Consider the following 20,338-nt stretch of genomic DNA (forward strand, 5'->3'; position numbering starts at 1 on the left):
GGGAATTCAGAGTTTTATTTCCAAAAAAGAGCAACGTAGTATTGAAACAAAAATCAAATTCAATTAGTTTTCCTCCGATTTGAACGGCTACAAAAATAGATTCTACCCAAATCCATAAAACCGGTTAACAGTACCATAACAAACAAACCCAAAATTACTCATTTGGATACCACATACAGCAGTCACGGGAATCTAGCATATATTATTCAACGCTTTTTTTTAAAAAGTAAATTCCTAAAATGTTCCCGTTCAAAACTGAAATACCCATAGGATTTTAAAAAATTGTACAAAAAATAATTTTAAACCAGTAGGAGGTAACAGTGTGCGTTTATTAAAATCCTGCACCGAGGCAGTGACATTTATAATTTAAAACCCAGCCCAGTAGAAAAGAGAAATGTGCAAACATTTAAAAGTTAGATGTACTCAGAGGCTTGTGGTGCATCAGACCTGGCGATCCATTCTGCTCTAATGCAAGGCGGGCTCCAAGAGGAGATGTCTCTAATGAGGCACTAAGAGGGGAGGCGAGGCAGGCATGCATACGCATGCAACTTGCACCTCACAGTCTGCTGCAGGGAACAGCCGTGCCCGCTCCCCAGGGACGGTTTGCCCAGTCAGTAGTATTATGGCACTCAATCCAATGCCAGAAAGTCCTTGATGAATTCTGGTCAATCTGCTTTGGGATACAAGAATGCAAAAGCCATTTTAGAAAGCAGAAGTTGAAAGCTAATGAGAACTAATGAGTTGATATGCTCAAAAGATTATTGCTCTGGCTCTGGCCACCTCTCCAGCCTGCTTTATGGTAAGGTTAAGAATCAGGCAGGAGACCTCAAAGGATTTGTATCTCTTCCTTTAAAATAATGCAGTGTGTTTACTTATGTGGCACAAGGTGCTGAACGGGGCTAGCACATCACACAGCCAGCACATTCCCATCTGGAAAATGGGGATTTTCCAGACCAGAGTTCTGCACTATCACAAACCATTTAAAAAAGCTGAATTTTATAGAGAAACTTCACTCTGCCTTCTGCTTCCTTTGGCTGCCTCGCTGAGCTCAAGATATCCTTGGCCTCACCTACCTCCTCCATTACTTAGTCCATGTCCTAATGGACTTCTTGCCAAATTTCTTTCGGCATAGCTCCTGCAATGACACAAGAAAAGGTTCATTACTGCAATGCAGTCTCACCTCATCCACTCCCAGCTGCTGACAGAAGACCAGGATTAGGTAGTGTCCAGAGGAAGTGCACAGAGCAGAGCACATGAGGCAGTCACTTATCCTTACACACCAGCAGTTACCAACCCCACCAAGCTTCCTGCATCCACTGCAGACAGTAGTCCTTCGTCTACACTTCTGTAGCCCCTGTCACCTGAACATCAGTATTCTAAGGAGACAAGGTAAAGCCCCGCGCCCATGGTGGTAGCTTAGCTCTATGGTATAGACAGAATGGGAGCAGAGATACCAAACACGTCCAAGTGACGGTGTCAAGCCAGGATTAAAACTCCAGAGTCCCATCCTCGACCAACTAAGCCCATGTGGCCTGCCCTTAGATCAGTATGGGTTGACACAAATAGAAACCTGTATGCGAATACTCAGAGTCCTGTTCCTTTGGGATGTGGGAATGGGATCTCTCCTGCTTTTCGGAGAGAAAGAGACAAAGCATTATTCATAAAAAACGTTAAGGGACAATCCATGAACGAGATCCTGCCTCTCCCTTACTATAGCCCTTTGGTAGTTCATGGGACACATGACCAGATTCCAGCACATGGATCCCTGCCATCACGCTGGGCATCCCCCTGCTTCCACCTAGAAATGCCCTCCCTCACCAGCCCCACTCATTAGGAACAGCAGTTGGTTGCTACTCACCTTCTGCCTCCCTCCAGAGTACTCTGGATCTCCTTCAGGACTTCTGGAAAGCAGAGGGTTAAAGCAGTGAGCCAGACTAGTGGAGAGCTGCTCACAGGCAGGAGCCTAGCCACATTCCACCTCCCTCAAACAGCCTTTACAACCTTCCTCCAACAGCCCAGAGATCAGATCTTGTATCTTTGCCTCATCAACAGCAGGTTTGCACTGAAAAGGCTGGCATAAAGGACTGGAGCAGGCATTGGCCAGAGGAAATGCTGCCAGCCTCAGAGTCCCAAAGGAACAGTCTGTCCCAGTCTTTCCCAGTCATTTCACACATGTCCTATTGGAAAGTGAAGAACCTTCTCTTATCAGCAGTGTCACTATATCACTATGTGTCACTCTTATCAGCAGTGTCACATCAGCAGTGTCACTTCTCTTATCAGAGTGCCACTATGTGGAACAACCCCTGCCTGAGGGCATGACTACCTGTCCAACCCCACCTTCTATCTTCATGAAAACCCAGTAATTCTAGCAGTCTTGTCATTGAGGATCCCTTGGAACTGAGTACTGGAATCCACAAAATTCCCAGCAGCTTTCTTCCTTTCCCACCCAGAAAGGCACCTGCCCTGTCAGTAACACAGCTCATCTCACTCACTTTCATCATTGAGTAAGGCATGTTCCATCAGCCTCCCAGCCTTCCTTTCTAAAAGAGAGGAGGAAAACAGCCGTTACCTAACAATACTTCCCCCTTTTCATGAAATATGTGCAGTTTTGGAAACCTACAATAGAACTGGACTTATTTTTTCCCCGCTGTTAAGTACCTTTTGACTTTAGCAAATACTTCACAACTAATCCTTAAAGCCTCTCACATACTGAACTGTATTTTCCAGCAATACGAGTTTGGCTAACACAAGATCTCATCTGTAATTTTTGGACCTTATCTTCCCACAGCCTCTTTCTTGCAGCAGAAACTACGCTCCATCCCTTCAAGGCAATCTCACCACAAACAGCTTTAGAGTTAGCAACTACTGTGGTCAGGCAGTCACTGTTCCCCTCACATCCCTCCCTACTTTCCCCTTTCTTAGGCAGAAAATACCAACTGTAGCAATAGGAAAGATGTTTCAGGAATTATATGTCACCATGCTGCAATTAGTACAATTATTGTTTGCTTACCATCTTCTCCACAGTCACCCGAAACCCTTCCTGATCCCCTAGAAAAGAAAGGAGGCAGAAAAACACTGACTCTGAGCACAGGGGTGCAGAGAATTCATGTACGGCCCTGGCAGCTACAAGAAGCTCCAGTGCACGCAAACTAAATGGTTTGTTGAGCAAGGACTTAGGAAGGGCTTCATCTCATGCTGGTGATGTACAGTCTGCAGGCACCAGAGAACATTTCCAAACTCCTAGAATAAAATTCCTGTAGGGCCTCCACGAGTGTCAGATCTACTGCTATTTGTTCGTATTCCAAGAGGAGAGGAGGAACACGGGATATACCATCACAGAGCAGCAGTTCAGCCTTGTCTGGAGCACACAGCCCCTAGAGTATGTGAGAGTGTCAGCCAGACACATTGTATATGTATGTCAGCATGCAGGAGTTTACAGCCCTTACCTGGATTTCCTTGCAGCGTTTTCCAGGCCAGACTTGTTGTGCATGTGGTTGTTGCTTGTAACTTCAGGCATGCCCACCACGCACCGGGGCTCCACCAGCCATTTGGTGGAAAGGGAAAACCTCTCAAACTCCGACGGGGAGATCAGATAGAAACCTACAGGTGATTGGGAATCGTTAAGCAATTCTCAAGCCCAAAAACAGAGTTCCAGAACTACAGGTGACCCAAAGAAGAACAGAGCTAAGCATTCTCAGTGTTTGGCAGAAAGGGTTCGGGCTTTCTCTTAGGTAAACGAGTAGGAATCATTGAGGAAGATATCGCCCCAGCTTCCCAAGGACGGGTTCGCGTAAAGACCAGGCGATTTAAGATATTGCTGAAGGACAATTGTGATGTCCTATGCTGAGACTTCTGAAAAGCAGCACAGAAAGCCGTGAAAACTGAAATGCAAAGCAGTGATCCACCTTCAGCAGCCACAGGTTGCTGGATCCCAGCTTGGCAATTTGAGTGTCGAGACACAGGCACACACGGGAGGCACAAGGCAGCCGTGTCCACAGTGCCTGCTGCTTAGAGCCATTCCCTTGACTCCAGACAAGAGGAGGGAGGCCAGATGGAAGCTACCTATGGGGCACACCCACTCTGTTAGCTGAAAACAACTGTATTTATATACAGTTCTTCTGCTAATACACGTCAGTGCATGTTGGCAACTGGTACTGGCCAGAAACAGGTAACAGCCATACTTATGTCATATTCACACATGCGCACAGCCAGCTTTAAACAACTGAACCCTTTTCCACTGTCTCAAACACACGACAGCAGTGGATGATTTAGGAGCAGCACACCACACCTTGGCCATACTTGGTGAAGACACAGGATGCGATGCCACTCACATCCTCTTTGCGGATGCAGGGATAGCGGATCTGTAACTTGAGGAGGGGTAGAGAGATGATCTGAATGTCTCCCAGGTTGGTCAGGACAGCCAGGTCATTTTCACTGTAGTCGTCAGTCTTGCAACTGCCAAAGTTTGCAACCGTCACCTTTCGTACCCTGCAGCCTTCCAGGGCAGTCAGCTTGAGCTTCAGCTTAGAGCTGACCTTAGGTAGTGTGAATACCTGTCAACAGAAACAAGTCATTGATATCTTCCTGCATCTCGGAAATCTGCTGCTCCCTCCTTTAGCATGTTTGTATGTTTGCATTCAATGTGAACACACACAGGTATAATTGGAGTCAACCTGGCTCCCTCCTCATCAAAAAGAAGTAATCGGCCACAGCTAGTGCTAGAATCAGTTCCTATTCTGACATTAGTTTCACTCTTCAGGCTGCAAACTGTATTTATCCCGTAGTTCTTTCAAAACCTCTCCAATACTGGCTACAAATTATTACAGTAAGAGAACAGAATTTACACTGACCCTGTGTTCTTCTGCATTAAAAAGCCAGGGCCAGCCTGCAGCAAGCTATTTCACAGTCTTCTCTTTTAAGCTGACTAGTTAGCGTGCAAAGAAATAAGCTTTTCAGTTGCTTTATAGAAACACCTACCAATTCCTGCTTCTGTACTACCCGCAGCAAAAGCTCTTTCCCAAAAGCAGGAGCCTCTTCCAAAGGGTATAATGTAGTATCGGAATAAAACATGTGCACCACTACACTGAATTCTCACTTTGCCAGCACACGTTTGATTTATGGACTGTATTGAACAGAAACGCTGTCCCAGAGATGTTATTCAGGTACAGAGGAATAAGCACTCCCATGAGTTACGACTCCACCGAGCACTGCTCAGTGCTTTGGCAGATGTTATGCGCAGTCCGTATGCCCCTCCTGCGTAACACTTACTTTAAACTGCTCTTCAGACACCACCAGCAGTTGATGGCTGCCCTGCATATCGGGACTCTTGGAAAGGTCATGTGCTACTTCTAGAGGCTCTGGGAGGGGGGTACCGCGTCCGTCCAGGACCAGTATACCCACAACAGGAGCCCTGTGCATCAGCTGAATCTCTTTGGCTAGACAAGCAAGATAAGGAAGAAAATAAACAGAAAAAACAAACAGGAGTTAGAGACTCTGTGTTAGAACCTCACGCATGTCCTCTCAGAACTGAAGACCTATAACAACGTGCCTATAGAAACACTGCCCAAAAATATGTATTAATTAAAGGATATTTGGGCTCCTGTTAAACAGTACCTATTACTACATAAAGACACAGGTCTGGCTGTCAGAACAAGGTACGTGTGCACCAAGGCCTGGTGGTGCCATTCAGTGACAGCTGATGTGATTTAGTTTCTGAAGGCAGTAGCAAGCGAGGCTGAGGCACATCAGGCAGTGCTGGAGCTCACTAGTGCTTTGTTCAGGTGCTGCAGCAAGCATCGCTTAGCTCAAACCCCACTACATTCAGCTCCACTCTGACTGATAAGCAGCAGTAATTGAGCTACCCTGTTCTTCCCTATGTAAACCTTTATTGTGAGTGATAGCTCAGACCCATTAGGCAGCACCTTGCTTTCACGAGGCATACTTACCCTGCTCTGCCCTGACAGGTTCATCCATCCTTCTCTCTGCTGGAGGAACACGTAAACAGAAGGCGTAGACTGTACCTCCGTTGGTGCCTGCCCACAGGGACGGGCAGTGGCGGGAGCCTGGAGTACAGGAAGGCTCGTGAGCAAGGCACCATCTGTGACACCCTTGGATAACTGCTTCCCACCAGCTACGTGCATCCCATACACGCCCTCCCGCCGTTTACATCCTCAATACTTTCACACTAGGGCAGACTTGCCAGGGAAGCTACAGATTCTTAGCACTTTTTCCCCCCAACACATTTCCATCAGCAGCCCAGACACAGAATGTAGGTAAAGGGAACAGAGCACTGTTGCCATCAGAGACCACGACTGCTGCTCGAGTTTTCACATATTTATGTCAGATATGAGCAGAGAAAGCATGTGCATAATATCAGTTTGATGTGCAGCCAGCCACCACCCTCACCAAAACTACAGGGCTCCACTGGGGGTAGGGGTGAAATTCAGAGTAATGCGATGAGGAAAAGCTTAAATAAAGAAGTCAGATGTCATTCCAGCACATTTGAAAGACACACATAGGCTGCATCCAAAGCTGAACTACTGCTCACCTTGGATTAGCCAGCAGCCAGAATGGCTAAACAACAATTTTGCATGACAACATGTGTTCCTGTTCTATATCAGTTTTTCAGCACAGCACAAAGTAGGACACAGGAGGTGCCAAATGTTCCTGGCAGTAAAGGCTAATACATTCCTTGGCAGAAGGAGGAAAAATCCATTCAGAAGAAAGGAGATGCTTTTTCCACTTACTGTCTCTCAAGAAGGTATCAGCAAAATACAAGGTGCGCACAAAGCCAGTGAAAGAGTCTTCTGCAGACCGGGCTTCAATCTTTCGCTGGACTGGAGCCAGTTCCATCTCCTGCAATGTGTCCTGGTCAAATTTGGCATTTGCTTCTTGCACCTTCAGAAACAAGGAGACAATTTGTCAGTTGGGCAGAGACCTTGCAGAGAGAGAGAGAGAGAGCAAGAGTGGCAGCAATAGAAAGAAAAAGCACCATCACAGCCGGGAACAGGTACGGCCTGCATCATCTGTTCAGCTATAGACAGTGCATCTCTGTAACGTGACTGGTTTTATCTAACAGAGAGCAGCATCAGAAATTGCCAGGTTTGCCCCTGCACCTGTACTGACGCAGCAGCACTGCTCCATCTCCTGCTCCAGGCAGTCAAATTGGGACTATGCACGCTCCAAGCTACAACCAGACAGGACCCCAGAAAGGAAGGCCCCTCACCTCCGAGGCATTTCCACTAACTCCTCTTCGCTTCCTACTGGACACCCGACTTCGTCTGATCCGCCTGAATGACTGACGGAGGGACTTCTTCAAGGACTTCACTCGAGACAGTGGGCCTTCTAAGGCCAGCTGGTCACTGGGATGCAGCGTACATCTGAAAGAGGGCACATGGTCACATTCTGCTGTGTGACAATCACTCCAAAGGGTCAAGAGGACATTCACAATGTTGCAATGTGTTTATATGCTTGAAGATTTTCAAGGACAGAGTCGAATGAGGCACAGCTTGAGAAATCTGTCCTGACTGGTCTAGTTAGCAATACCAGGCCATCTTTAACAGGGGATTACGACAGATCTCCTGGAAAGACAATACTCACTTGACAAAGACCAGTCGTTTCTGCTGGTGGTCAAAAAGTCCAAAACCATGACTGGTACCAAAGGCCACAAGCTTCCATTCCGAGTGAAGGGCCAATGAGGTGACCACAGCTGGTGGTTGACACTGGATGAGGACAAACGGCTGAAAACCAGCTTCAAATCGAACAGGTCCATCTCGAGTCTTTAGTTTCTCGTGACCTTTCCATCGATAGCCCTCTTGGTCCTGCAGGAGATCTGCTTCAGCATGGTCCACAACATGTTCTGCATCTTCATCATTCAGCTCCATCACCAGTACCTACAACGATCAGAACAAACTGCTACAGCTTTTACCATGCAAGCAGCCCTCCAAGCCACAGGCCTCCTCAGCAGCTGCAGAACTCCCAAGATGCCCCTCAGCATCTCTCAGGGGTGATAAACAGCATTATATGAAGTCTAAAATACAGATTAGAGAAAGCAGAGAACCATGAAGCAACATTTCCAGCAACTGGATTGATTCACCACTATAGAAATGAACATCTCCAACTTTAACACATCTCCAAGTTGCACCGTGTCAGTCTGCACTAAAAACAAGATTTGTGACAACTGTATTTCAATACCTGTCCTGCTGTACCAGCTACAGCCAAGTATCCGCTGTATTTACACAGGTAGATCTTCTGGATCCCAAGTCTAGGATCATCACTGTAAGGGTCGAAGGTGCCAACCTAGGTGAGAGAACACACAGTATGTGGTCTTCACAGATGCATTAACGAGGACAAGAATCAGAACTCCTCTGGCCTTCGCAAAGCCTCCACAAGCACCAGCCATCTCACCTTGCGAAGTGGAGGCCACTCGTCCTCACCCAGGGTGTTCATATTGTCATTGGGGTCAGCATCCGTAAGAAACACTCTCACTGTGCTGAGCTTATAGAGGAGGTGTAAGCAAACACCAGACGCATCCCAAAACCGCACGGTGCCATCCTCATGCCTGTACGGGGGGGGTTACAGAAACACACATCACATGGGAGAACAGCCCATGCCCCAGGTGAGCATGGCAAAGCAGAGGGGAGAACACACAACCAAAGACTGAACCACACTGCTTACAAAGCCCTGAGATGGGGCAACTTAGAGCTTGATGAGAAACATTTTGGGATTTTTTTTGTCGTTTCTTTTGGTGGGCTTTGGTTTTGTTTTGGTTTAGGTGGTTTGGATTTTTTTTTTTAAATCCAGTTTGTTCTTGATGATCTTACACCAGTGAATAATTCAAGATTACTCCAAAATGCGCTGAAAAGGTAAAAAAGCTTAGCATACAGAAGGAACAACTCATCCTTACAAAAACACCACTTCTGCGAGGGAGGAAAGAAATAGAGCTTTAATCTTAGTTCTCCAGGTGAAAAATGGCAACATTCTTCCAGTGTAAAGATAAGGACTTCTAACAACTTGCTGCATAAGAATGAAGCCTGAAGAAAAGCCCACAGAAATTCCTAGACGTGCTTTGAAAAGATGATATGTTTTTATGCGATGAGACAATCTCCTGCTCGCTACTTCTACCACTCAAGCTAGGTCTGCTCATGCTGATCAAAGCAGGCAGGAACCCACGCTGACCTCTTTGAGATCCAGAACAGCGTAAGGTAGGAGGGGATAAATGCTTCAAAACCTGCAAGATGAAGCTCCACTTTCACATTGCTCCCTCAGAAGCAGTCTGGATTAGTGCCTGCACTTGTACACTGGTGTTTGTCAGAGAATGGATAACACAGTGGGACTACAAATAAGCCAGCTTTATAGGTTATCTGTGGACATCACAACCCATCTGCTCAGAATTAGTACCACCAGCTAGCTTTGCAGAGCAGCCCAGCTTTGAGAAGCTGTATTCTAGGGAGAAGGCTGCAGCTTTACAAGATGAGGTGAGTTTAATCCCATGGGAAAGCCTCAGTGGATTCAAAAGAAAGAACAGACACCGGAAAGGGCTGCTTGGTTGTTATCAGTTAAGCACATACCCTGTCAGAAGCAAGTCCCTCTGTGGAGGATCTGGAGCTACGTTTGTGCCACCATCGATGGGCCATGGCTACAAAGACATTAAGGGAAGACTGTCACTGCTGAGGAAGTCCAAGTGTGATGGGAATGTGCAGTCAGCAGGAGAGCATGAACTTCAGTGCATGCAACAGTGGAACAGGCCAAGTCGTTAGCTTTTGTTTGCATTAGCAGTTCCTGCTCTGACACCAGCCGTGCTTTCTAGAAGATATTCTGCACAGTTCCTCAAGAAGTTGTATCGAAAGCTTCTAAATGAGAAATTTGTTACCAGCTGACAGCTGGGAACACTCAGCCTTTCCTTCCAGCTTGTCAAAGCCCCCAAACATATCCCATTTGAATCCCCTAGGGTGAGTAACTGTATTGCTGGCGCTCTGGGAAAAAGCCTCTCTTGACCCTACGAAGAGGCAGGACAACATCTGCTGGCACTCATCCCTCCGCACGTAGGCGGCGCAGACACCCGCACTCCAAGGGGCCCTGCCCTTCTTACACACATGGAAACACGTGTACTTTAAAGCTCCCGTACCATATTGGAGTAGTGAACGTTCTGCTTGCTCCCAGTGCTGATAATCCTCTCCCAGAGCTTCAGTGGGATGTTGGAGACGTGGTGAGAGCAGGTGATGGCTGAACAGTGGAGAGAAGCCAGGTACGGGGGCTGGACCACCGGCCAGCCTGCCGTTCTCAGGTCTATAACGACCAGCTCTTCTTCTGCCAGCACCACCATTGCAGAGGGGTCATCAAACTCTGCGGAAACAAGATTCACCAGGGCTAACAAAAAGACCATCCAAGGTTATCAGAAACAAGCTTCCTGTAAGGCTTATTTGAAAACTGTTATCACAGAACTCTACATAAACATTTTTGTTGGCAAAACCTCCAAATGCTTCTGTCCTATGGAGACCCTGACATCAATAGATTTCAAGATACTAACAGATTTATGGTGAATTCATGGTTCTTTACACCCCTCCTGGAGCTCAGAGTGACTTTACAGATTCCACTGCAGAACAAGAAGTTTGTTAATAACATACATGAGTAAATAACTCAAATTCATATTCAGCACCATAACAGACAGAACTCAAAGGACTTCACCTACAGCTGATCGGCAGCGTGGGGTGGGGGCAGACATGCACACACCCCAGCAGTGACCCAGTTCGTACTGTGCTGGGACTGCAGTCCATCAAGGCTAAGCTGCTTAAACTCGGTAATGCCTTGGGTTCTGCAGAATGCTGCTCTCCTTGAATCGACAAGTATTTGCAATTCAGCTCTCTCTTCATTTTCCCTGCTTCTCATGTGTTGTGACTCATCCTCTGGACTCTCTTTTTTAAAGAGTGTGTACATGATCTGATCCACATTCACACGTGTATTAGACAAGAGTACAAACAAAAGAAATCTCCTAATGAGGCTTTACAGATGACACTGGACAATCAAGAATATAAGATTTTTCATTGCAACTAGAATTAGAGTGAAAAACATGTATTCTACCAAGACATTATCGCAGTAGCGTTCGCAAGTGCCACAGTGGAAGCGGCAGGGAAAACCAAAACCCCAAACCAGTTCCTAGTAACAACACAGCACAGCGGTAACGCGCCGCGCTAGAGCAGTGGAGTAAACAGCGAGCCACAAGCAAACCAGCAGCTTCTCACTGCTAACCTGTACTTCTGCTTCCATGCTGTAGTTGTTTGGTTACCTGGAATATACTTGCAAGAAGGCAGGTCTATAGACAAGCACATACCAACGCTGTTCACTCAGCAAAATTAACTCCAAGTAATTAGTACTTGGCACCACTCTAGTCAGACACCCCAGGTTTCACCTCTGACTACCCACAGCCATAACACACACTAATCAGTTCAGTTTCCTCATGAAAAAGTGTTTTATGTTCAGTTTTACTCTGCTTCCTTACGTGCCACCGTTGGCAGCTGCCTACAGCACTTCTGAATAGAACAAATAACATCCTACCTGTGCTAAGTCATGCATGGGCAGCCCTGACTGCTGCTGCCAACATTAACCAAATCCTCTGCTCTAACAATAATTTTTTTCACTGCTAAGGCTCACGTCTGAGCTCACTGCTTATGGCAGGGATCTATTTAAAGTTGCTGAATTAGCAAGCACACTAGAATTTGTCATGCCTGCCATACACTCATCCACCTGCTAATTTAAAATAAGAAAACAGGAAGGGCCAGCCTTTTAAAAATCGTTTCCATGGCAGATTCAGGGTAGTGGAAAGTCAGCAGCTACCATCACGCTGCAGTGCATAAGCTTCGTGCTTATTAAATTAAGTGGCTTTGGTATACAATTAATACCTTCGTATTGCCATTGCAGGGAAGACCGCTTAAGGGCAAACAAGGCAAGCTACGCAGATCCACTAAGCTCAGGCAATCGGTCACCAGGAAGCCTCCCAACCACAGAAACCTCATTTTAGTGTACAGAAACTTCCTCAACCAGTGCATAAGCTGAGCCTCCTGCAGCAGCTCCTGTCTGTACCCACTGGAAGTTGTGTTCACTAGACAACTCAGTCCTTGGGAAGTATAAATACAAAGCCTGTTAAGTTCAGTTACTTCATTCTAAAGGACTTCAAATAATTTCCTGGAACTGAACTTTAAGCAGTCAATCTGTGACCTAAAACGCTCAGATTTCTTTCATCTTTAAGACTTTTGTCCCATTATTTTGAATCTCTGCTCTCACAGCCTCACTTTCTTTAACAATAAAACCTGAACAGTACCTTGAGATCAATTGCATTGTGAACGTTGAAGGATTAGACCCATATGAAGATGCTTACAAAAGGCAGTGCTGTGGGGGGGAAATCTATAACCAACACATACACAGGCACTTCATCCCAGTTATGTCCTGCCCTTTTCCTTACTGCAATTTCAGTGAATTGAGAGGGTCTGGGGGAAAGCCAAGACCTGTTTCTTCACGTTTGCTTTCCCAAGCAGCCCTCCTCTGGGCCTGTGGTCTGCTCTGCACAACAGAGGGAGCCAGCCTGAGACTGCACATGTAAACACCCATCCCTGCGCAGCTGGGAGCTGCCACCCCCCAGCAGAACACAGACAAATAGGACTGGAAACCGGTCGCCTGGGCAAACCAGAAACCAGGAATGCCTGGGAAGATGCAGTAGCCAAAGATTTGCCTACAAGCTCCTAAAAAGCATCTGGACTTCTGCAATTTGGTCTGACTCAACTTCCAATGCTGTACATCTGTGAGGCGTGAAATATCATTTTATAATCAGTTGCTTCAAGGTAACCAGAAGCAAGAACTAAACCTTTGCAAGACACAGCTCTTGGGGAAAATCTTGTACAATTCCACGAAAGGAAAGAATATTACAGCTACTGTGTAAATAAGGGCAACAAAGCTCATCAACAGAAGCAGAACTCTGACAAGCTCTAAACAGGCCATGGGATGAGTGCTATTCATTTTTAGAACTGTTTACATTCATGTTCACCAGCAGCAAGTAAATGGAGTTCTTGATATACTGACCTTTGCACCCTTTGCTGATTTATTACCCAGAGCCTTAGTCATAAATCCAGGTAGTAATCAAAAGAAACAGTGTCTCAGTGGGAGTAAATTCTAGTTTTAATTACTGCCTCCTTTGAAGTGCTGTTTCCAAACAGTGATATTCAGATTCTCATTTCACGACCTGGTTATGTCCAGTGTCCAGATTACACAGACACAAGCCTAAAAGATCTTTTCTCATTAATGGAGTAGCTTAATTTGTTGAGGGACATATGGCATTTGTAACCAGCCCATTACTTCTACCAGTATTTCACACTTCATTTTTAAATGGCAGATCCCTTTTACGGTTGGAGTCAATCTTAAGGACCTTCTCCAACCTAAATGATTCTATGATTCTCTGTTAAAGTTTAAAAAAAACGCCAAACATTTGACCACCTTCCCATTTTGTAGCTATTTACACCAGGCAGATTTCCACACGTGGACACAGCTATTCCAACTTCTCAAAAGCCCTTTCATCACATACCTGCAGCAGGCTCCGAGCTGAAGATGATAAAGAAGTCTATTACTCGCGATGTGAAGTCAAAGGCCGTTTGCTGGCTGCCGTGGATAACAGTGATACTGTGGCGGTCACCATAGCTAGCCCGCGGCATCCCGCCTTGGAATATAATGTAAGGAAGCCTTAAGAGAAAGACAGAGTTAGAGTGGCATCTGCTGAAGGGAGGAATAACCAAAATTTCAAAGACGTGAGGCAAGTCAAACTTTGACAAAGAATTCTTATAAAGCTGCTCTAGAGAGCTTTTATGGTATCACACACAGCACCCTTTAAATGCCTTTATACCGGTGAGAGTGAAGGGACTATGAACGTACCCATTTTTTGTTGTCTGCCAGTAGATCTTGGAGATGGCCTTGCAAGGAAAAGGACCTGAGAGAACAGAATTATTTATGTAATTCAAGAAGTGCATCTCTACATTAAATTGTTCCTTATGCCGCTTCACCTCGATCACCTCAGCTTTCAAGTCCAGGGGAGCCACCAGCACCTCCTCCCCAGACCAAGCCACATCAGACAAGTCTTCTGGGACACAGTCACCACAGGACTCCTCAGCAAACAAGGCTTAGGCTCAGGGGAGGTTCTGAACCTCATTGCTGATGTCTAACAGGGAGCGGAAGTGTTGTTGTGGAAGCTGATTAACTGGAAACAGCTGTTAAAAACATAGGCATTCCTGAAACTAATGTAAAGGTGACAGAGGTTTAGAAGCTTCTATATGCTTAAAAGATGAGGTCATCCCCATTTGATGGTTTCAGGAAATCAGAGACGTCATTTCATCGTTGCTCAGGTTGACAAAAAGTACACTTAGCTCACTATTAATTACAGAAAATCCAAGCAACTCCTGCTGAACAGGACATGAACTGAAATAAAGAGCTGAATCACTGGCATCCTTCTTCATAAGGGACACTAATTTCTTCAAAATGTTTGCTCTCCAAGTTCAGGATAGATCTCAACAATATGAAGGAGTTTAAAATCCAAGGCAAACACTGACTGAAATCCCTTAGCCTGGCTCAAGACCCGATCCAAAGGCGGCTCTGCGTTTTGCCATTAGAACCAAACACTGGCAGAGAGCGTGACAAATATCCCAACACGAGCTCAAAGTTTGCACATAGATGAACATGCAACAATTAAACTTTACTTACTGACCATAAGGCACAAGGTTTTCCAGAGGCTCGGGCTGCCTGTTGTCACTGGATACTGGCCACTGGGTGTAACTCCCATCATAGTGACAACTAACAAATTTACTGCCGTCCCTCTGCCAGTATAGGTTCTCCACTTGCTGAAGAAAGAGACACACAATGACTGCTCTCCAGAGAGCTGTTAGCCCCGCAAAACCAAGGCTTGCTAAAAAAGCAGCTTTGTCAGGCTCTCATAGAGAGGAGATGCCCTTCCTCCCCTGCTGAGGTGACTTGGGATTGAATTAATACCTGGCTGCCCAGGAAATTGTGCGTCGCTTTTCTGGTCTGCAGGTCCCAGAGGACAATCAAGCCCCTGCTGTATCCAATCAGGATCTGGTCAGGGTTCTTCGGATGCTCCCGAAGGGCTTCTACCAGTTCACATGAACGCCTGTTGCAAGAATCTTCCGGGACCCTACAGAAGCAGGAGAGAAAAACAAGAAAAAATGATTCCAGTTACAACCCAATGTGACTGCAATGACAGCGAAGGTGTAAGAATGAGAAATTCAGCAACTACTCATTCACATAGCTGAGAATAAATACGATCTGTTTACAAATCCCTCAAGCAGCAGAATTATCTAATCTAAGCCACCACACCAGGCCTGCACAGGAACACACATCCAGTCCCATTTTCTTCAGGGAGAACCTAAAGTTTGCAGTGAACTCCGTGACTGGATCCCAGGAGTGCAGATGGGCTGAATCACCCGCCCTGTGCTCTCATGACTGCCACAGAACACAAGCAACATGGGAATGTCAGGGGGAAGTGACAACCACATGAAGCGGGGCAGTTTTCAGCCCCAAAAATCTCCAGTCACAACATTCTCGTCTCGACAAAGCAACATCAGAAGTTCTGCCAACGGTGAAAACAATAAATGGGTGATTACAGCTGAGCATAACATCTTCTGCAGAAGTGAATGCCAGGGACAGAGCACAAGGCTTGCAGATTTACCCTGAGTCTCCTCTGCAGCTGTGCCTATGCACGAGGCCTCCATGGTGACAGTGCTGGGCTCACAGGACAGAAACTGTTACTTAACACATACTGCATCCAAAAGTTACTTTCACAGGAGTCACTCATATCAGGACAATGCTTAACACAACAATGAGGCCCCAGTACCTAATCCATGGTGACACTTCAACAAAGGATGTGTTTACAAATGGGATTCCACCTCTCTGCAGCAGCGCCTGTTGGCTCACTCACCACTGCAGCACAGCCTCGGAGGTTATGGTCCTGTCCTCCAGCACCCTGAATGATGGAAGCTCCACAACAAAGATGCTGCCGCTCTCGGTGCCCAGGTACAGGATTTCCCGTGAGGAATGGGGAAGGACAGCCGTTATCTGCGTGGCACTCGGCGGAGACCTGGGGATGCCAACAGACTCATCAACTGCATGCAAGAATGCCATTGTTACTGAACTTCAGAGAAGTAACAGCCCAGAGAGATTTAAAGATAAATTATGTCAAAAGACTTTCGATAGGCATCTGGGTCTTTGTCCATCTGCTTTTCTACAGAAGTTGCTCTTATTAAGTGTCCCAAAAGGAGCTAAATATAGCTCACCCAAACTGGCCAGATCATGTAAAACTAAAACCATAGCAGTGTTTTAAACTCTGACTTAAGGGGTGCTTAGATGTACTTGACCATAAGATTTACAGCTCCTGCACACACAGAAGAGGATGCACAACATTAGAGATGTCACCATTCACATTGGTACAACACCAACAAGGTGCTCTCTGGGCCCTAGCCAGCTCCTGTCTGGTTTCCATGGATGCCCCCTTAACAGATTCACAGGAGTGAGAGTCTGTAAGGACAGGACGAGGTCTACACCGAAGAGGAGAAGCATTTTCCTACTTGTTTGTTTATCTCCCAGTAGTTCACACACTCTTGCACATTACCCCGGTGGCCCTTTCAGCGTGAAGCGGTGCTCCTCCCGCAGCTCCGATGCTCCGCTGTGCTCCTTCAGGCTCCAGAGATGCAAGCTGTTATCATCTAGCAACGTCACCAGCTGGCACTACAAAACCACATAGCATGCTTTTTTCACAATCACAACATTAAACATAATATGGTAAATCTAGGAGTAAACTTGCTGCTGTTCATAACTCTCTGAACAAACAGGGCTGAGGCATCAGCCACAATGGTTATCTACTGCAGCAACGCTGTTTAGCTAACAGTGAGGGATTTGGGGTTGGGGAGGGAGGACCAGAAGTCACCTAAGGCTGCAACCCCCCTTTCACAGGACAAAGGCACAGGTTATCACTGAGGGAGGTGACAAGGAGGGAGGCTGCAGCCTGTGCTGCAGTGCTGGGCCAGGCGGCTGCGGGCTGCTCGCTCCCCTTTCTCGCTCAGCATTGTTTGCTGCACACATCCCAGCTTCGGGTGGGGCCGAGCCACTCTACTACATCGCACTCCTCGCATTCTTCACGTCCAACCTCATTCTGCAGGGTTGTGTCAGAGCCCTTTCATGAGCCCAGCCCTGCTGGCTCTGTGCTCAAATCCAAGCGTTTACCTGCTGCAGCCACACCTGGTGCAACTCCCCGTGGGAGTTTCAGCTTAGACCATTAGTTAAGCAAACAGACACCAAAACCACCTCAAGAATTAAATCCCTCTCATAGAGGCCACTCGTGCTACACTGGGGGCATCAGACAACAAAGTACGGGGGCCAAGACACCAGCCTGTCAGTCAAGAGAAGGGAAAGTGGTCGGACAGCCACCAGGCATTTGGAAAATCTTGCCTCCCTGTTTTTGGTTTGGGGCAGTAACTGCTCAGTCATGCCCAGGAGCAGGATCCAATACCCGGAAACACACATGGGCAACAAGTTAAGCACAGGTGAGGTTAGCCATAGTGTTTTGAACTCCTGAAAATAATCAGTTCAGTAGCAGCCACTGGTTCGTCTGCCCTGGAGAGGAAAGACCACCCAGTCCTACTGCAATAACAGTGGCTGCAAAGGGAACGGGAAGCTCTCACTCCTGCAGCAGCTTGCCCAATCTGTTCTGGCCTTATTATCATTCCCAATATGTTGCTTGCAACAAATGACTGTTAGAAACAACAGAGCTGCTCTGAAGTTGTACTGAGCATCTCCACAGCAACAAGTGCTGCCGAGAGCACAAATTGCAGTGGGGAAAACATTCCTGACCAAGCAGCATTTGAATATACTTGGGAATAGGACCCCAGTACCTGGAACAAAGTCAACACCTGGTTAGGAGAGGTCTACATAAGTTGCAAAGGTACCAAAAATACACTTACCTGGTTGGGTATAAAGTGAATCTGCATTACAGTATTGTTTTCTTCATGTAAACCCATGAACTCCACCCCAGGAGCACCATATCTGAAGAGTTTGTTGAGGAGCTACAGCATTTAAGATGACCCACAGCCACTATTAATTGTTAAGAAGCTTGCTGGCAAGCGAGATGAAAAGAGATTAGTTTGAAACCATGTTGTACTGTTAGCAATCCAGGCAGAAATGAATCAATGCAAATCCATTTTGATTTTATACGCTCATGGCAGGCTCTGCACACTCCAGAGCATGGAGGTTTACTGCCTCCTTTGAGCAGAAGAGGCACCCGGACACTGTTTTTTCTCAGACATTTCAGTGGTTTCCCAGACTCTGCAATCCTGCTTAACTAATCTGTAACCAAGAGACAGATGGCAGCCACCCGCACGCGGAGTGGAGCCCTGAGTACAAATACCACCAGCAATGAATGATTAAGCAGGCCGAGAGCCCCAACTTTTCCTTTCTGAGCTGATGTGCCTGTTTTACAGCTTGCCCAGCTGAGGCCGAGCCACAGGAATCACCTCAGCGTCTCGAGTGCACACAGCAATCACACTGGGCATCGTTAGCTAAAAACAGGTCACCCTTTCAATGTTTAGGTCTGAACAGCCAAAAACTCGGGGAGCTGAAAGCATTTCTGACTTCAGTGTTAAACTTTGAAATACAACTGCTTTAGAAAAAGAAAAGAAGAAACCCTGCTCCAAATATTTAAACAGCCCTGGAATTTACAGCATGAAGGATTGCTAACCCTAGGCCAGATCGAGTCTGACCTGCATAGCAAGGGCAGTCTCATCCAGTATCTGCAGCAGCTCAGCTCCTGTTTGAGCTGCAGTTCAGCTCTCGGCAAGATAATCCCTGCTGACCAGACCGAAATCACCTCAGACTTACACAAACTGTCCCAGGGCTCAGAAATTCTTGCTTGCAAATTTACACGCAGTTTCACTTTTTATAGGGTCTTCAAGGTTGCACACTGCAATGCAGTCAGAGAAATCCAGCCCAAGTTGTGCAAAGGAATACAGTTTGATGGCTCCTGATCGTGTCCCGATGGCCATGAGGCAGAGGAATGGGCTATAGCCCAGCGCACTGGGTTGGTGGGGAAATCCATGTTCCACAGTCTGTTAGAGAGAAAGGAAAATCATGATCAACATCATGGTTCATGGGCTTTGTTGAATACAGACAAAACAGAGGCACGGCAGTCTGAAATACAGCAAGAAGGGCTCAAACAAGGGTTAGATTTGCTGAAAGACTGCCTATTGATGAATTTGTTCCAAGAACTTCTGGCTCCACAGCAAGGACATGCAGAGTGCAACAGAAATTAAAGAGAAATATTCTTAAAACAGTAACCCAGCAGCTCTTTCTGTTACAATAATCAATTGCTCTGCACAAGCCCAGCTTACTCAGTCACCACAACACACTCCATTGCTCCCCATCAGCTTTACTCCTGCAAACCCAGTGCTCAGCACAATTCCAAAGTCTGGCACAAATACTGTGTCAGGTCAGCTTTATCTGCCAAATCCCACCCAGGTCAGTCCTCGTGACCTCCTCCTGTTGACTGACACCAACCAGCACTGCAGAGCTATGAAGAGCTGTTGAGTGAACACCAGCGCTCATCCAGAAAATCAGACAGATTTCCTGTGGAGCAGGCAGGAAAACCCATGTGACTGGGACCCATTTTCCAGAGGCAGCACAAGGAACTCTGGAATTTAATGAGAACAGAGCCTGGTAGGCCACCTCAGGCCAATGGTAATAAAGATGCCAGTTGCTGTCATGGAGAGCAGGATGGTCCTCGGCCTCAGCTCCTTCCCACAAGCCCAGATTACGTTGCACCCAGAGGAAGATGTGGAGCAGGTTGTTCACAATGCACCTAGCATGGCCGATGCAGTTACACGCTATGGAATAATGTTCTGCCCTACTCAGAGGATGCAACAAAGCAGCTTGTGGAACAGCTCAGGCAAGCTTTGAGAAGCCCCTATGTCCAGTTGTATCACTGCTCAGACAGGGTTCTACACCATACAGCCACGTAGAGAGGGATGTGTGCACCCAAAGATTGACACGGCTGCTTCCTGGGAAACACTGTGCTCCTTACAGTCCCAGCTGCTGGAAAATCTGTCCTTCTAAGGCAATTGAGCAGCTACAGAATAGGGATCTGTTACAAAGCAGCCCGACCACTCACAGACACACAAGGAAAAGCAGCAGCAACCTCTCCACCTACAAACGTGAGCACTTGCACCTCACTCTCATTCTAATTTCCATCTCGTCTTTGAGACAGAGCTACCATACCAGTTGCCTTTATCGTTTATTCAACCTA

At 46.6% G+C, this 20,338-nt stretch overlaps 1 protein-coding gene across 13 annotated transcripts in view; it reads right to left on the reverse strand.

The window, feature by feature from the left end:
- The window catches only part of LLGL2 (LLGL scribble cell polarity complex component 2), a 32,259-nt gene continuing 11,921 nt past the window's right edge, over window positions 1-20,338 (reverse strand). For 4 of the 13 annotated variants that reach the window (XM_054083247.1, XM_054083260.1, XM_054083259.1 and 1 more), the window contains exons 3-27: window positions 19,048-19,145; window positions 18,006-18,087; window positions 16,658-16,773; window positions 15,968-16,126; window positions 15,022-15,184; window positions 14,741-14,873; window positions 13,915-13,969; window positions 13,571-13,725; window positions 10,127-10,344; window positions 9,570-9,637; window positions 8,407-8,560; window positions 8,194-8,298; window positions 7,600-7,892; window positions 7,226-7,379; window positions 6,747-6,897; window positions 5,946-6,062; window positions 5,269-5,435; window positions 4,289-4,553; window positions 3,447-3,600; window positions 3,011-3,048; window positions 2,493-2,540; window positions 1,859-1,901; window positions 1,571-1,628; window positions 1,074-1,135; window positions 1-673 (exon numbers count right to left, since the gene is read on the reverse strand). In XM_054083247.1, the coding sequence (XP_053939222.1) occupies window positions 1,082-1,135; window positions 1,571-1,628; window positions 1,859-1,901; window positions 2,493-2,540; window positions 3,011-3,048; window positions 3,447-3,600; window positions 4,289-4,553; window positions 5,269-5,435; window positions 5,946-6,062; window positions 6,747-6,897; window positions 7,226-7,379; window positions 7,600-7,892; window positions 8,194-8,298; window positions 8,407-8,560; window positions 9,570-9,637; window positions 10,127-10,344; window positions 13,571-13,725; window positions 13,915-13,969; window positions 14,741-14,873; window positions 15,022-15,184; window positions 15,968-16,126; window positions 16,658-16,773; window positions 18,006-18,087; window positions 19,048-19,145 (3,048 nt within the window). In that variant the 3' untranslated portion in view covers window positions 1-673; window positions 1,074-1,081. The remainder of the gene's footprint in view (window positions 674-1,073; window positions 1,136-1,570; window positions 1,629-1,858; window positions 1,902-2,492; window positions 2,541-3,010; window positions 3,049-3,446; window positions 3,601-4,288; window positions 4,554-5,268; window positions 5,436-5,945; window positions 6,063-6,746; window positions 6,898-7,225; window positions 7,380-7,599; window positions 7,893-8,193; window positions 8,299-8,406; window positions 8,561-9,569; window positions 9,638-10,126; window positions 10,345-13,570; window positions 13,726-13,914; window positions 13,970-14,740; window positions 14,874-15,021; window positions 15,185-15,967; window positions 16,127-16,657; window positions 16,774-18,005; window positions 18,088-19,047; window positions 19,146-20,338) is intronic. The other 9 variants (XM_054083252.1, XM_054083249.1, XM_054083248.1 and 6 more) reach the window with 9 other exon arrangements.

This window comes from Cuculus canorus, chromosome 18 (genome assembly GCF_017976375.1).
Source record: "Cuculus canorus isolate bCucCan1 chromosome 18, bCucCan1.pri, whole genome shotgun sequence".
Classification (NCBI taxonomy): Eukaryota; Metazoa; Chordata; class Aves; order Cuculiformes; family Cuculidae; genus Cuculus; species Cuculus canorus.